General features: G+C 38.4%; 1 protein-coding gene across 1 annotated transcript in view; it reads left to right on the top strand.

Moving 5' to 3' along the window:
- Positions 1-11758, top strand: part of LOC103317120 (ankyrin repeat domain-containing protein 65-like) — a 71120-nt gene extending 59362 nt beyond the window's left edge. The window contains exons 3-4 of the mRNA XM_008213894.2: positions 10080-10853; positions 10967-11758. Coding sequence (XP_008212116.2) covers positions 10080-10853; positions 10967-11758 — 1566 coding nt within the window. The remainder of the gene's footprint in view (positions 1-10079; positions 10854-10966) is intronic.
- The last annotated feature ends 2136 nt before the right edge of the window (positions 11759-13894 follow it).

Here is a 13894-nt window from a genome sequence, read left to right as displayed (position 1 = left end):
CCCCGCAGCTCGCTTTTATTTTTCCCGTTTCGCACGCGCTGCAATCCACCTCATCTCGCCGGAAAAATTCTGATTCTCTTTACAAGAGGGAACCGCGACTAATTCCAATATTTAGGTATATCAAACGCCGCTCTTTGCCGTCGTCTTCTTCGGATTTCAATATGAGCGAGAGCCGCGCGCTATTAATCAAAAGAACTTTTCAGCGGAAAAACAAACGTACACGGCGCAGTACACACACGGCGGTATGGAGAGGATGGACGCGGGGAGAGAGAGGACCGAAGGGCGAGGCGGTGGCGCATACACGCGCGTCGATATGCCTGGGATTTTGCGGCGCCGCAGCCTTCCAGCTTTTTACCGCGCTTACGTGCCTTTTCAAAGCTGAAAATAATGTATAGGGCGAGTCGCCTCTTTGTGCGCTCTCTGTGCCGTTGGAGGAGGAGAGAGCGGGGCCAGCTTCGATAATAATCAATAACGCCCGTTTGCGGTCGCGTTTGTTGTTTGCAAGCGCGCGCCCCCGCCTTTTATATCGCTCGGCTATTTCTTCATCGATGACGGAATGCCTTTGTACGTTTTTCCCTCTAAAGTCGAGCTTTTTTCGGCGCTGCTATTTTCGTCAAAAATAATGTATGCGTTGCGAGCAAAAAATTAAAACATCGTTGAAAAGGGAAACAATTTCGGAAGTTGAACAAGGTACAACAGAATCTTCTCAAAGCAAACTTCGCCAAGGCAAAGTAGCCTCTCTCTCCGTTACGGGCGCCGCCGGCCGCGTGCGTAAATGAAAGGACACATCAAGGAGCCATAAACTTTAAGGATCTCTAAAAGCAGTCGTTCCGCGCGACGGAAACTAAAACAAGCAAGAGTACACAGTTCTCTCTCTCCCTCTCTCTCTCTCTCTCTCCCCCCCTCTCTCTCTCTCTCTCTCTCTCTCTCTCTCTCTCTCTCTCTCTCTCTCTCCACGCCGACGAAATATGCCGATAGTAATGAAAATTATCGTGCCGAGTAGCACAAAGAGAGCCGCGGGCCGCGGTAATGATACGGCCTGGCGCGCCGAGAGAAACAGAGAGGGAAAAGAGTATATACGTACAGCGCTCGCGGGGAATGGGAGAGTGAGAGAAAAAGAGCCCCGGAGAGTGAATGAGATGTAGAGAGGGAAAGAGAAAGAAATAATCGAGCGAACCGAGAGGTATTCAGAAGCTCGCGGTATCGTCTCTGAGCAACAGATCTTTTCTTTCTGTTTGTTTGTTGGGGGATTTTTTAGCTTGGCGATTTTTTTTCAAAGCTCGGAGGGTAATTAACTTTTACAATGCTGTCGCTTTTCTGCGCGTTCTTCATTCGTCCGAAACCTTTTGATTAGGTGTAAAGTTGTGTGCGAATCGTAGAGGACTTGATATATATATATACTTTTTTTGAAATCTCTTTCAACTAATTTCGCATTTTTTTCGTTTGTTCATTCGAAGAATTAGGGAAATAATTAATACATCAACGGGAGACATGCGACGGTCCCCGTCTGTACGGAAAAAAATAAACCGTTGCGTTTACTGAAGGCAGTTCAGTAACGCCTGTTCAGTAGACGCTACTGCACAGACTTCAGTAAAATCTACTTGACTGCGTGCGACGCGAAAAGGAGCGGCGCACTTAACCTAAAAAAGTATACTAGTATAGTGTAGCGTGAGATACGAGAGACTGGGAGTGAAAGAAAGAGATTTATAAATATGCAATATAGTGTGTCTCATTTGAGACGAGATACAAAGAGCTTCGTATCTGCGCCAATCACCCTTCCCTGTGCTCAAAACTTCTGCCCGAGTTGCCTTCGCGGCACAGTCGAGCATGGTCGTCTTATATTATATGACCTTATTTTGTTGGTTTTACAAACCAATTATGACTAAGACTATGTCGAGCATAGTAATAATATCTATCATGCAGTTATTTCATTTAAAAATGTTATTTAGTACTGGAGTTAGTTACCGACTGTTCATTCAGTTATTACTACGCGAGCGACTTCAGTTAGATTTACTTAATAGCCGTTACTGAACAATTTAGGTTGAATTTACTTAAATTTTGAGTAAGCACAACATTTTATTTTTCGCCGTGTGTGGAACTCTCCTCCGCGGCTGCTTCTCCAGAACTATCTCACTGAGATTCCCTGTGGAATTTCTCGTGCAAGCGCTCACCGGTCGAGTATATCGAAAAAATAGTCCTGGCGACCGGGACGCAACGACACTTTCTTGACGCAACACGTGTGCTCGCCTACAAACATCGTAAATACATAAAATAAAAATACACCCATATATTAATAAAATGATTGTGTTTATAAATTATGCAAATAAAAAAGCAAAAACATAAAAATTTTATTGATAAATTAATATATCTGTTAACAGACAGAAATTTTTACAAAACGGGATAATCCCTATGGACATCTGAACATTGCTTTCGTAGAAAGAAAGAAATAAGTAATTTAAAGTAAGCTACAGTGATTATAAGTTAAATGTATCTTGGATACACTTGTAAGTAATATAATTACTGTAGACTTAAAAGAGTGATTACAGACAATAAAAAAATATACAATATTATGAGTTTAAACTAAACTGAATTTTAAAATCGAAGCATTTCTAGTACAATTTTTTATTAAATCAGAAGCCATATGTTAAATCAAGTACGCTCAAATTTAAAGACGCGTTTCCCAAAACACATTGTGCAACAAGGGGAGAAAATAAGCTATGTCAAGCGTGAGGTGTTCAGCACGAGTCAGAGTCTCGGGCGCCTTCGGAGATCTTTTAAAAAAAAAGAACTGAAAAAAATTATAGCTTAGAAGCATTGCAAGCTGCTCTCAATGCGATGGGTGAAGGTCAAACTTTCCGCCAAGCAGCTGCAAATTTTGGAGTTTCTAAGAGTACACTTTTTTTAAGTCAAAGTGTTTAGTACCACTTGAGTGTAAGAAGGGCCCAAGAACAGTGTTGAGTGCGGATTATACCCTTTCAGTGCTAATGCAGTTAACTATAACATTTTAAGTAAAAAAACCAAAAGAAAAAATATTGTAGACAAATCAAATTCAACAAACAATTCAGTTCAAGAAAGTGAACGTACAAATGAAGATTTTTTAAGAATGTTTGAAAGAGATCTCATTTCTCCAGATATAGTGGCATCTTTTAAGGGGTCAAGTCTGAGTTAAATCCTGCATAAAAACAAAAACATATTCTTCTTACCAAAAAATTTTTTATTTGATGTAATTTGAAGAAAAAAATTCTATCGGAAATATATAAAATATACATCATTTTTATCGCAAAAAAAAACATATATATGTGCAAATTCAGAAAAAAACGGACACTTCAGGAGGTCTGAGTGAATAAATTTGAAATTTGAGGGCACACCTACCAGACCAACTTTTTTGGATTCCTTAAGCCACCCAGAACACGAAAAACCTTGAGTTTACGAGATTAAAAAATAGCTATTTGGATCTCAAAAAAGAAGTCTCTTTTATACAAACCAAAGTAAAAATCAAAGAAGAAAAAATTGATATAACTGTATAAAAAAAGTCTAATTTTAGATATTTAGATAGCAACTTAGGCGTTTTGATCTCATTTGGATCTCCTTACTTTAGGAAAAATAATATTAAAAGCGAATTAAAAATTGAATAATATAATTTATTTAATTTAATACCTATGGTTCCTTTATTTATAACTGTTCTTATAAATTTACTTATTATAATCGCGTGATACTTAAAGTATAGTCTAAGTACTAGGTTCATCTTTGTCCATGTATTGCAAAATCGTCCAACTTTAACAGTTGTCCCACTATTATATCGTCGCTCCCTACGAAGAGTAGCACTGTTCAAATTTCCCGTCATTAGTAGCACAACTCATTTTACGCACGCTAGACTAGCACAACTCGCGCATTTACCGCGAAAACTAGCACGACTCAAACTTTCAACAACGATTTTCTATACAAATTTCCCGATTTTTGCGAAAGTGTCCCTGATGAACATTTTTAAATGTTAATAATTTACAACTTTTTACCGAATTTAAAATTGTTTTCACAAATACAATAATTTTTTAAGTTGTTCACTTTTTTAAGAAAGTTTTTAAAACTTTGAGGTTTGTCGGACTTTGTCCAAGGTTTTCATGAACTTAACTAACCCAATAATCCGATAAAAACGTAAAATACTCACATTTTAAGTAATATAAGTCGCGAGTTGTGCTAGTCTTCGCGGTAAGTACGTGAGTTGTGCTACTCTTGGCGGAATGCACGATTGACGATTTTCTAAAAAGTCTGTAAAATCTGTCCCGGGACTGGACCTTAGCAATTTTTACAAGACTGGTGGATTTTTACTATTAAACTAAGTGTATTCGGTAAGAAAATTAATAAAATAGCTTTGAGAATTGTTTTTTCCCAGCTTAAACCGAGATTTTCAATTTTTTAACATTAAATTGTTTATAACTATTGTTAGACGCACTTCCAGCAATGCGCCCTCGCGATTTAGATTAAGGGGACAAAAATACGTGAGGAAAGTCTTGGACTGGACCTTAAATTAGTCTCGACCAAGCGTCAGGTATGTGACCCAAAATAATGTGCATACGTTGAATACATAAATTATTTTAAGTTTAAACAAAAACATAATTTGCAAATCGGTACAACTAATGAATTTTATTACTCATGCTAACTATCATATATAGTCTTATGACTTTATAACAATAGTGTTTTATTTATAAAAAGGTGATTATTTTTCAGTTCAAAACTCACCGAAATTCACCTAGAAATTTTTTTGTTTCATCTCATGCAAAAAAATTAGGTTAATAGAAATTTTTTTGTTTCATCTCATGCAAAAAAATTTCTATTAACCATTAGTAACTTTAGATAAAGGTTCTGTATTTTCTTAATTTTTATATTTGTACGGCATCAGAGCGAAACATTAGACTCCAAACCGGTTTTTTTCTGATCAGCATCGGCAGCTTTGAAAATAATAATCCACTCGCGAAAGAGATCCACTCTGAAAGCACCGCTCGTTTGATTCCGGTCCAATAGGCTCATTATTAGACAACAAAGTTAAAAGTCAAAGGTATGCGGGTTCCTACGCACGAATTTTACGATACCGCGCGCCAAAGATTATCTCCAATTGCTGCCGCACCGCGAATGTATGCAGATTTTGTAATTACGACGCACTCTTTCTGCTCTTATAAGCAAAGACCTTTATATACTAAATGCCGTTAAATTTTTTAACTTGCGTTAATCGGGCTTTTGAAAAAGCTGAAGAGAAGAGAAAAGCTATAAGCTACAAATAGCGGCCTTTTTCGATGTGAAATTTAAGCTTGAATCTGATCCGTTTTGAAAAAGGATCAAAAGTGCAATGGACTATATAACGAATCTCCAAGATGTTTGCTCAATTAGATCCGGTAGATTTTATATTAAAGGAAAATCAATTAGTATTCAAAGACTACTATATCGAGAATTGAAAAGCGATAAACTTAACTTATAATCCGCTAACGCTCGAAATAAATAACCATTCTGATGGCATATAGAAAGTTTAATTGCTTATTCAATAAATGAACGACGAGCGGATCAAATCGGATTATTTTAATAATAAATAAATTTCCAAACGACTATACAGTCGTATAAATGATGCTTGTCTGATATCTTACCGATAAAATAAGCATCGCAATAATAGTCATAAATGGCGTAAATCAAAACGTTGCCATATACTTTAAATCTCGCCTTATAAGCAAGAAATAAAGAACCAGCTATTGTAGAAAAGAATAGCCGAGAGTGCTTAGCACCCAGTAAAAAAATAGTAATCCTGACCTCGTGGGTCAAATGATTATAATAATTCAAGGCGAAAGTAGCCCCTCGTCCCTTTAATTGGCGTTTCCGCGTTATTCACTTGGCAGGCGTCAAAAGGCGCGAGTCGCTCGTAAAAGCCTTCTATCATAGCCTCGCAGCCAGTATTCATCGGGTAGAAGTGTAGCGAAGAGAGCGACTGTCTCCGCTGTATAATGCCCACATATAACGGCGTCCTGCTCGATGTATAGGTATATCGATCGACGCTCGAGACAGAGAAAGGAGATGCAGCAATGCGTTTCTAATTAACCGCGAATGAGTCGCTGAATTCGCGGATGTTTAACGAAGCCGAGCGAAAGGCACATAGCACGACGCGTTATAAATTCATATAAATTGACGTACGGGGGATCGTATCATCGTCACCGTCGCACGCGCGGAGCAAGCCATTTGATTTCCATTACTTTCTTCCGCTCCCTGACTGCGCGGCTTCCATTCGCCGCGAGGATCTTGCGGCTATATGCCATCGGGAAACGTCATAACGCATGAGCATAAATCACCGCACTAGGAGACGCTACCTCTATGTGAGCTGGCGCTTTTTGTGAGTTACGCCGGAATTGTATACTCTATTATACTACATGCCGCGATATATACTTCTCTGAGTTCTAGGAGTAATGATCTGTACTAAAAAATACTATATTGATGAAGAACCGATGAGTAAACTATGCTAGAAAAATGAAATTTAGACAGCAGGTTTCCAAAATATGTCAAGTTAATCACTCAGGTCTCAAAATCCTCTCGATTATAATCCACGCGCTTAAATCGCAAAAAAACTCTCGAGCGCGGCAAAAAGAGCCTTAACAATATCTACATACCCAAGCAGAAGACTGCAGGCGCGCAGCGAAATAAAGAGATGCAAGTGAGCGAAGCTAGTTAGCGAGGCGTTTCATTAGGCAGATAAGGCAATCAAGCGCTAGCGAGCGAACCCGCGCCATCTCATCCGCTCGATCTAGACAACTGCGCTATGCACTCGCTCATATTGCTCACGCGCGTCGCCATATCTGTGTGCGTTTCCGTGCATGCGTGCGCAGGTAGTGCACTTGTAAGCCCCCGTGATAACCCGCACGAAGGCATTATACGCGCAAAAAGAGCTGCGAGACGGCCAGATTGAAGGATGCTGCGTGGATTACAAGGGAGTAGCCTGCGCTGTACGCGCCGGAGAAGGACGACGAAGACAGGACAAAGAAGTTGAGCAAAATTAGCTTTTACGATTAGACTTGCTTTGTGATGGGAATGCGGCGATGAGGCGCGTGCTTTTTACAGGTGCGTCCTGTTGATTAGAAAACAACCCCGTCGAGATCGACGCGAAAAAGCGGTCTACTATTACAGTGATAACCGTGTGATATGCATAGTATAATGCGAAAAGTTTTACAAAATTTTACGAAATCTTTCCGAGTAGTATTATTACAGCAATTAGAGCCATCGTCCAGTTTAGTCGGAACATCGTAGTTTTCAGACGACCGGTGCGTCACAAAGTATCCTTCCAAGAATTTACATGCGATTGTAAACAGGAACTTTACCAGGGAATCAGGTTGGGGGATCATATAAGGCGGAATAATATACTTCATACACTGCGCTGGTGGTGCACTTTTCATAAAACTATACAGCTCAAAAATGGCGTATAACTGAAGAGACAAAGTCATGCGCGCTATTAACGCTGTGATACACGCAAATTAATTTATTACTGACTCAACTAGTCCGTAATAAACCGTTTAATATACTAAAAACGCGGGGTCATTTTTATGCGCCGACAACGTCTTGAGCACTAATTGAAATCATTAGCTCAACCAAATGCACATTTAGCTATAGGTCTAACGATAATCTTGTTCAGTTAGAAGCTAATTTAACTGTAAACTGCGGCTATCGAATATTACGGAACGCTGTAAGAATCCAAAGATATTCGTGCGAATAATCAAAAAGGAAATCAATTAATTGAACGAGTTATGATTATTATCAACACTGCATTGACTTTTGTTTCAGGAAAAATAATAGAAAAAAAACCGGTCTAAATAATCTTTCTAATCAAATTTACAAATGAACAACTACTTATTTGTTGCTTCTTGATGTTGCATACTCTTGGCTATACTCCAACCTTAATAATCAGTACTATGCTCTTTATCTCACTAGTTCAAATCCAGTTAGCAAACCACAATTTATTGTCATCGCACATTTTTATATTCATCGTTAAAAGTCCCACCTACATCTGCGTGCGAATCCCGCTACTTCCACATTCATTTGCAGTAGGTACACTGAGAAAAATTTGACAGTAAAAATTACTATCTCAGATGATAATTTGGTAACAGAATCGGATGCTAGTAATTTTTACTATCTTTTATAGTAAAATTCACTATAAGAGATATTAATTTTTACTATCTCGGATAGTAAAAATTGTTACGGCTTTCAAAAGACTTAATTTTTACTACCTAAGAGGGTAAAATGTGCTATAAAATGTGGGAAAAATTAGAATATTCTCAGTCGGTAAAGTTTGAATTTAATTTTTTTTTCTGCGCTAATCAGTATTTTAGTTGACATTTTACATTTATTTTATTATAATAAGTTTCTGTGTCTATTGATTTGACTTTATTATTTATTAATCTTCGTTAATTTGTATTAACTTTAGTTCGTACATCAATTAATACATCAGATAGATCTGAAATTTTGTAACGAACAGATCTGTTTAGGTAAATGGTCAGCGCACTCGACTTTCACGCCGGAGCTCCAGGTTCAATTCCCGACGCCCCAAAAAAAAATTTAATCTCTTTCTTTCTTCAAAATAGCATAATAATAATCAATAAAAATAATAAATAATATAGTAATAACAGCGCGAAGTATCTGATAGGTGTAAAATATAGAAATAAGCGAAATTGAAATTAAATTTTTAAAAATTCGATTTCATCAAAAATTACTATCTTTGGATAGTAAAATCTAATATCTTAAAAGTCTGTTTCCAATTTATTATGAAAAGCAGTAAAAATTACTATCCCAAATAGTAATTTCTACTATCAAATTTTTCTCAGTGTATTACCTGCATTGCAGTCCTTCCTTCCCTCTCGCGCGCGAGCGCGTTCCGGAGTAAGTCGAGCGGCGATAAGCGAGCGAGTCGCTTTTAAGAGACGATATAATCAGCGACCTGTTATTTTCCGAGTTTATCTGGCATTAAGGCGGGGAGAGCCGGGCAACTCAATCACGCCTCTCGCGCCATTGCCGCCGCCGACATCACATCAACGTTACACAGCGTGTCACGTCACACGCTAAGGCATTTCGCGCATGAGTGTGTACTTATATATTGTATATTCCACTGTAGCTAAGCGGATTCTGCAAATATTCGTTTTTTTGAGCGGGAATTTTAAAAATGCCTGTTTGTGCCCGAGTGTCGGTGAGAAATGATTGGAAGCTTTCTTAAGGAAAGTAGGCGCCTGCGAAATCTATGTTTGTTTTATACAAGCTCAGGAATAAATAAGGAAGTCCTTTTAGTTACACGTGAAAAATTAGCTCGATAATATTACGCAATTACTCTTGATGTCGACTAAACTAGATGGAGGTGTTTAGTGAATCTAATGTTTTCAGAGGAAATTCAAACAAGAAGATGTTATAATAACGTATTCCTTATAGGCAACGCTTCTTCGTCTTTGTGCACACAGTATGCAAAAAGAAGTGACTAACCATATCAGAGTATCCCACGTGAAAACGAGTCGTCCTGCCAAACCACTCCAAGACTTCAGCTCGACAAGCGGATACCATGAGCTATACGGACGTACAGGTAGCGACAATAATTTTAAGCGAGTTTTGCACACGTAGATTTCTTAACTGTATAATAACAAGTTATATGAGCTGCAAAAAAATGCATTAAAACTGGAGGAACGTCTCGCTACGACGGATGCTTTTCCAGTCAAGTTGAAATTTTTCTCTATTTCTAGAAAAGAAAATCCGATGATTTAAAGTTCCTTTATCAGATTTATTAGTGTATAAATGAACTATGTGGTATCTGAATTATTATAATTTGTCATCCGTTTATTTTTGCACAGCGTGTATGCATAGCTTATACGAAAAACTGCATAACTTACAAGTGATCGTGATGTTAATATGTTTATGAGAGTGTAAAAATTTTTTTCCATACTCACTACTTTGTAATGAGTATATAACACGTATACGAACAACTTTGCTTTTTAATCTTGATGATTTTTTCTCCTCAAAATAACTCATTCAACGGTACGCTCGGCGACCACGACTACTGTTTGTATCGCTACATTCAGTGCGGTGATCTAGAAAAAGCGCGATCTGAGCTTGCCTTGATTCGCCATAAGCATTCAGCGTTCACCAGCGCTAAGGTGCAAGAACTGCTTTGTGCTGCTGTACGCAGTGGAGAAGATTCTCTAATACGGATAGTCCTGGAGGAAGGACTCGACATCATCAAACAGTCTCCGAATCACGAGCTCCTTGTGTGTTTCTTGTGGATCGCTGTCCTTTGTGATCTCGACAACGAGGTTAAAGTACTACTGAAGACAGGCGCCAACGTCAATGTGCTACTTAGAGATCACCACATGTTTTTCCTCGAGAAAGAATTGACGATTCTACACGCGCTGCTTAGGAAGGATTCCTCCTCGTCAAATGAACAGCTCATCGAGCTGGTGAAGAACTACGGCGCTAACTTACAAGCGCGTGACTGCGATGGACAAACTGCCCTGCACTACGCGGCGATGACGGGCCGAATCCGGGAGGCCAAATTATTTTTAAAAAAGGGAGCCAACTCCAACGCAGCCGACAATAACGGCATGACACCTCTGCTCGCAGCAGCTCAGTCCATCAAAGCGAATGAACTACTACCGCTTTTGATAATGCACGGAGCTAACGTGAAAGCCAGGGATGTGGACGGCAGGAATATCTTGCACTGGCTGGCCTATGCACCGGTGGAACATGCCGGTCTGGTCAGAGCCTTGATCGAGTTGGGTGTCTCGATCAGCGAAAGAGAATCCGTTAACCAATACCAAGCATTACACCTGGCCGCTGCCAATGGAAAGAAACAAATGGTAAGCTAAAGAACTTTTTACACTTTCGACTAGATTTGATTTTTCCCAAGCTTGAACGAAAAACTTACATGTCCGCGTGAATTTCAGTTTCTAATGAATCTCTCTGTTTTCAGGTACAGATCTTGTTAGAATACGGCGCTAACCCGAATACGCTAGCAGGCGATGACGTATTTCCTTTATACCTCGCGGCAGCTAGATCGGATATGTCGTTAGCGTTGAAGACATTACTTGAACGCGGCGCAAACATTCACCTTATAAGCATTACGGGTGAAACCGCACTGCACAGTGATTGCAAAAATGTTCAGGTGCAGGATATTGCTCAACTCATCTCCTCCGCAGCTAATCTACTCGCAGAAGACCAAGTTGGAGACACTCCTTTTACTCTAATCCGGTACAAAAACGTAAACCCATGCAGCAGGCTAATGATGAGAAGGCTGGCCTTAATAAAAGCTTGCAGTTCTTGTATTAAATTGAAGGATGAAAGCATCATGCAGGAGTTTCCGAAGATGCTGAGCTATTATTCCGAATGTATGCAAAACATCTACAAGATGGTTCTGACGAGGCTCACTGCATCCTGCACAGTTTTCGACCTCCTTACAGGAGACAGCTGGGAGATAGCTCAGCTCATGCTGGATCACAAATTTCAGATGAGTTTTAGACAGTTTGATCTCACAGAATTTTCCATGTATACCGAGGATGTTCTCGAAGCTTTCGAGTGGGCTGAAAAGTGCTACCATCTTATACTGGAACAAGAGGACTTGATCAGCAGTGAAGAAGAATGCTGTGACCACCCCATACTGCTGCAAGAGGAGATGATCAGCAGCAAACGAGGATACTGTGCACCTTATACCCAACAAAAGGAGATAAAATATGCTAAAAAATCTCTCTTAGTTAAAAATGTATAAATTCAGCGAGTTATTAAATAAAAAAAATTAATAAAACTACGAATGCACTTGTGCTTATTCAAAGGCTCCACTTATCCTTCATAGTATTTATAATATAATTTAAATTTGTCGTTTCATGCAGAAGTTTGCCTGAAAAAGATTAACATTTGAATTTTTTTCCGACAAGTAAGTGTAGATATAACCAGGGTTAATTTTTTATACTTTTCAACAACATTTATATGCCATACACGATTAATGTGTTACAATGTTTTTTGGTAGTCCAACACACTGCTTGAAAGCATACAGGACTACTAAAAAAAATTGTAAAACATTAATCGCATATGGCATATAAATGTCGTAGAAAAGTATAAAAATTAGCTTGCGCCGCGATAGAGCGTTCTTGAAGCTGCGGCATATATATGTATGACCATCAATTATTGCTGTTTTTTGATCTTTTTCATTGCCATATATGTAGCTGATGATACCAGTTAAATGTTCAATCTAATTTTTGAAAGCAAAAATAGACGAAATAGCTTTAATTTGAGGTCTGAGTGGTTAAAATTGACCGCTCAAATCAAAAGTTAAAAGAATTTTGAAAATGAGAATAATCGCTGACTTTTATAAAAAATCCAAGTTTTCATAATTTTTCGCTATTTTCAAGTCTAGACAACTTTTTCCATATGCAACCAATTTTAACTCACCAGCCCTCGACTTAAAGCTCTCTTCTGATACTTCGATCCTACAGAGAGAGAAATCTATCACTAAATATTCCTACAATATTCATCAAAAATTACTATACCAATATAGTAAAGAGGTCACAAACTCGACTTACAGTAAATTTTAGTATACGGTATAATAAAATTTCAAATCATCAAATTTTACTATCCTATATAGCAATTTTTACTATACCGCATACCAAATTTTATAGATATTAAATCTTTTTAAATATATGAATGGAGGCTGGACTGTATGTAGTATGACTGGAGGTTATTGCTGTAAAGCAATAACTAACCAGTATTTATATGTATTCTCGTTATCTCTGTTATCCGGACCTGCGAACAGGAAATACTGTTTTCCTCTGCAGGATTTGCGGCGTTATAGTGTGTTAATGTGTGAATAATATCAACTCTGTATCGGATGCAAATGTTTGTAACTCTGGAGTTAAATAAATAAATAAATAAATATATTTTTGTCCCTTTCATTTTGTCGTCTGTTAATGTTTCTTCTTTTATTTATGTTTGTAGTGTGTTGGTCATTTGTACCTGCTATGATCTATAAACTCTAGAAATTTACTTCTGGCACTAACGAAATGATGCTCAATTGTCCACATTGTACGTTGATGACAATTCTTAACAAATCTTACATTGTTTCCTGGCTTGCTTAAGTCACTCACTAATTCTGGTTTGTTTGATGCCTACTTATGGAGCTGGAAACCTTCTCAACTTCAAGATATTAATGTTTAATTTTCAATTTTATAGCTTGGAAAACCGAGTGGGTACCTCGTAAAAAAAATCATCAAAATAAAAATCGGGTTTGAAGCTATCAGCTTCTAACCTGAATCTGTCCCCTTCATCAGCTGCAAGCAATAGATTGCACTGCTACAGGTTGCATATGCCAAAAAAATTCTTTCTTTTCTTTATACTAATTAATTTACAGCATTCGGTAAGTTTGTGTAAATACACAACAAGATAGAGCACATCGCTATGCAATATTCGAGAAAAATTAATTGCGAAGGGTGTTTTACATCTCATTTACAAGCGAATGGTTAATTATTAATCTACAAAATCACCTTAAAGTAGCCTCGGATTAATCTCTGATACTTTCAAGAAGACTGGCCAATAAAACAATGACGAAGAAGAAAGCAGCAGCTTTGAAATCAGCAAAGTGCGCGCAATCTCCAATCTAAAATTTATACACACAGCATAATCAAAAAGTGCATGCCGCAAGAGTGAAGCGCATCAATCGAAATTAATGCCGTGCGCGTGTACACGTTATACTTGTGACGCGCGCCGCTTCTCTCTCCCTGGGATAAACGCTCGCCGGTAAATAAATCTCCTGATTGACTGCCACCTGCCACCGCCAAACTCTCCTCGCTTTTCTCCGAGCACTCGCCGGAGCCTCTACGCGCGCACAACATGGCATTATAAATTACGATAG

The sequence above is a fragment of the Nasonia vitripennis genome (genome assembly GCF_009193385.2).
Source record: "Nasonia vitripennis strain AsymCx chromosome 3 unlocalized genomic scaffold, Nvit_psr_1.1 chr3_random0004, whole genome shotgun sequence".
NCBI classification, from domain to species: domain Eukaryota; kingdom Metazoa; phylum Arthropoda; class Insecta; order Hymenoptera; family Pteromalidae; genus Nasonia; species Nasonia vitripennis.
This window is presented reverse-complemented; position numbering and strand designations above follow the sequence as displayed.